Genomic DNA, 2,018 nt, shown 5'->3' with positions numbered 1-2,018 from the left:
CCACCGGGTTCCTCCACACAACATGGACACCTCCTCGGTCCCGCTCCTCGACTACGGTCTGCGGTACCAGTGGTGCTCAGATTCGGAGCTCTCCTGCGTTTCTTCCCCAGAGACGCTCTCTCCGGTCCACTCCATGGACTCCAGCCTCTCCCCGTCCTACCTGCAGCCTCCACAGTCCACTCCCAAGGCAGCTAATACTGGATACCCTCAGAGTCTGGAGTCCTCGCCTTCTTCCATGTCTTCAGGAGGCCAGAAGATGGGCCGGGCCKCCCGGTTTCGCAGCAAACAGAGGGAGAGCGCCAGCGAGAAGGAGAAGCTGAGGATGAGGGACTTGACGAAGGCCCTGCACCACCTCAGGTCCTACCTCCCGCCCTCTGTGGCCCCTGTTGGACAGACGCTAACGAAGATCGAGACGCTGCGCCTCACCATCCGCTACATCTCCTACCTGTCGGCCCAGCTGGGCCTCAGCGAGGAGGCGCCRTTTCAGAGGAGGGAACAAGGAGACGCCTCAGCCAGCGGCCCCTCCTCTCCTGATATCATCAGATACTTCCAGAGGGCCTCTGCTGGAGGATCGAYGCAGGACCAGAACCAAAGCCAGAGCCTGTACCCATCTCAGTGTCACAGCCAGAACGCCTGGCTGCATTCTGGGGGGTGTGGACTTGGAGTGGACCCGTTGAGCCCACAGTACAGTGAAGCACCGCAGGGGGATGTGAGCACAGACACAGTTCTGCATTCAYCTCCAACCTCCCAGCCCTCTTGTCAGGTTTGTGAATACATAATTTTTTCTAAAAAAAATCCCAAATATGTCACGTTATGTTCAGAATATTATTATATTTCTTTTTTTTTTCATTCCTCCAACAGATGTGCGGTAATGACTTCTGCATCCCTTTGGTTCCAAGAGACTACTGGGGTTAAACACTGAACTCACCAAAGAGCCGCTGTCCAACAATAGACCCAAACTTCTGAAGTGGTTTTACTGCCTAAATGTGAATCAATTTTTTAATTTAAAATATATCTTATTCATATACTTTTATTTATTATATCACTGAATGTATTTCTTGTAAATAAATGTCTAACAGCTATTTTTTAAATATTTTCTTACCTCACTATTTATAATAAACTTATTTCTTGTCCTTTTTAAGCTTCTATTATTTTGGTTGTTTAATATTAATAGTTCTTATTTACAAATTATTATAAAAACTGATTTTGTAAAGAACCTTTTAAAATGTTGCAATGTCAAATGTATTGCTTAAGAAGTGTGTATTCTTTAATGTCACTTCTGCTGCCCTCAGTTCAAAATGGCCAGTCCTGTGGGTTATTTTGACCCGGGGGCAGCAGGAGGGTTATATTGGCTCTCTGGTGGAGTCGTGATAATAGAGACTCCCTCTGGTGGTCATAGACCAAATCAGGGGTTAGGATAGTGAAAAATAGGGTGTCATTCTTGTGAAGCTTGTTTTTAAATGAGCAGTTTGATGCACAAACTGTTTTAAYTTGTTACATTTATATTGGTCATTCAAGAGTTGTGATGATTTGCTGACTTGCTGGATCCAGGGTTGGGTCTGTCACACTTCTTCCTGTCAGAGTTTCCACTCAAAGACACCTTGTTTTTTAGTTTTAGGTAACCTTACAGCTTTTTTTAAAAAACCTCTGTCAGTTCAGCACTTATGTACCCTTTCAAGCTGTTCATTGGACTTGAGCTGCYTGAATATCAAATTTAAAAAACTGGATAACTGAGGGTGCTCTAAAACTTTTGACCTGCAGCATATATTACTATTTTAATGTGTTTGGAAAAACTGAAGTACTTTGGATGAACACACGCAGCAGACCTCACAAGAGTTAAAGTTTGTTTCTACAAAATGACTTTTTTAAACACATGCTTTGCTTACCGTTGGTCATTGTTATTTATGCTGGAAAAGAGTAAAACCTACAGAGAAGTTCTTTAAATCAGAAGTAAACTTGTAAACAAGCAACAAGTTAAAGAGCACTAAAGTCTATTTTAACACATACAAAACAGTGCT

The 2,018-nt window shown here is 43.7% G+C and overlaps 1 protein-coding gene across 1 annotated transcript; it reads left to right on the top strand.

The window, feature by feature from the left end:
• Positions 1-1,136, top strand: LOC106522530 (mesoderm posterior protein 1). The gene is made up of 2 exons (XM_014015561.1): positions 1-763; positions 862-1,136. Exons 1-2 carry the CDS (start codon positions 23-25, stop codon positions 913-915), a joined length of 795 nt encoding a protein of 264 aa, XP_013871015.1. The 5' UTR covers positions 1-22; the 3' UTR covers positions 916-1,136.
• The last annotated feature ends 882 nt before the right edge of the window (positions 1,137-2,018 follow it).

Source organism: Austrofundulus limnaeus, unplaced genomic scaffold, assembly GCF_001266775.1.
Source record: "Austrofundulus limnaeus strain Quisiro unplaced genomic scaffold, Austrofundulus_limnaeus-1.0 Scaffold131, whole genome shotgun sequence".
Classification (NCBI taxonomy): Eukaryota; Metazoa; Chordata; class Actinopteri; order Cyprinodontiformes; family Rivulidae; genus Austrofundulus; species Austrofundulus limnaeus.
This window is presented reverse-complemented; position numbering and strand designations above follow the sequence as displayed.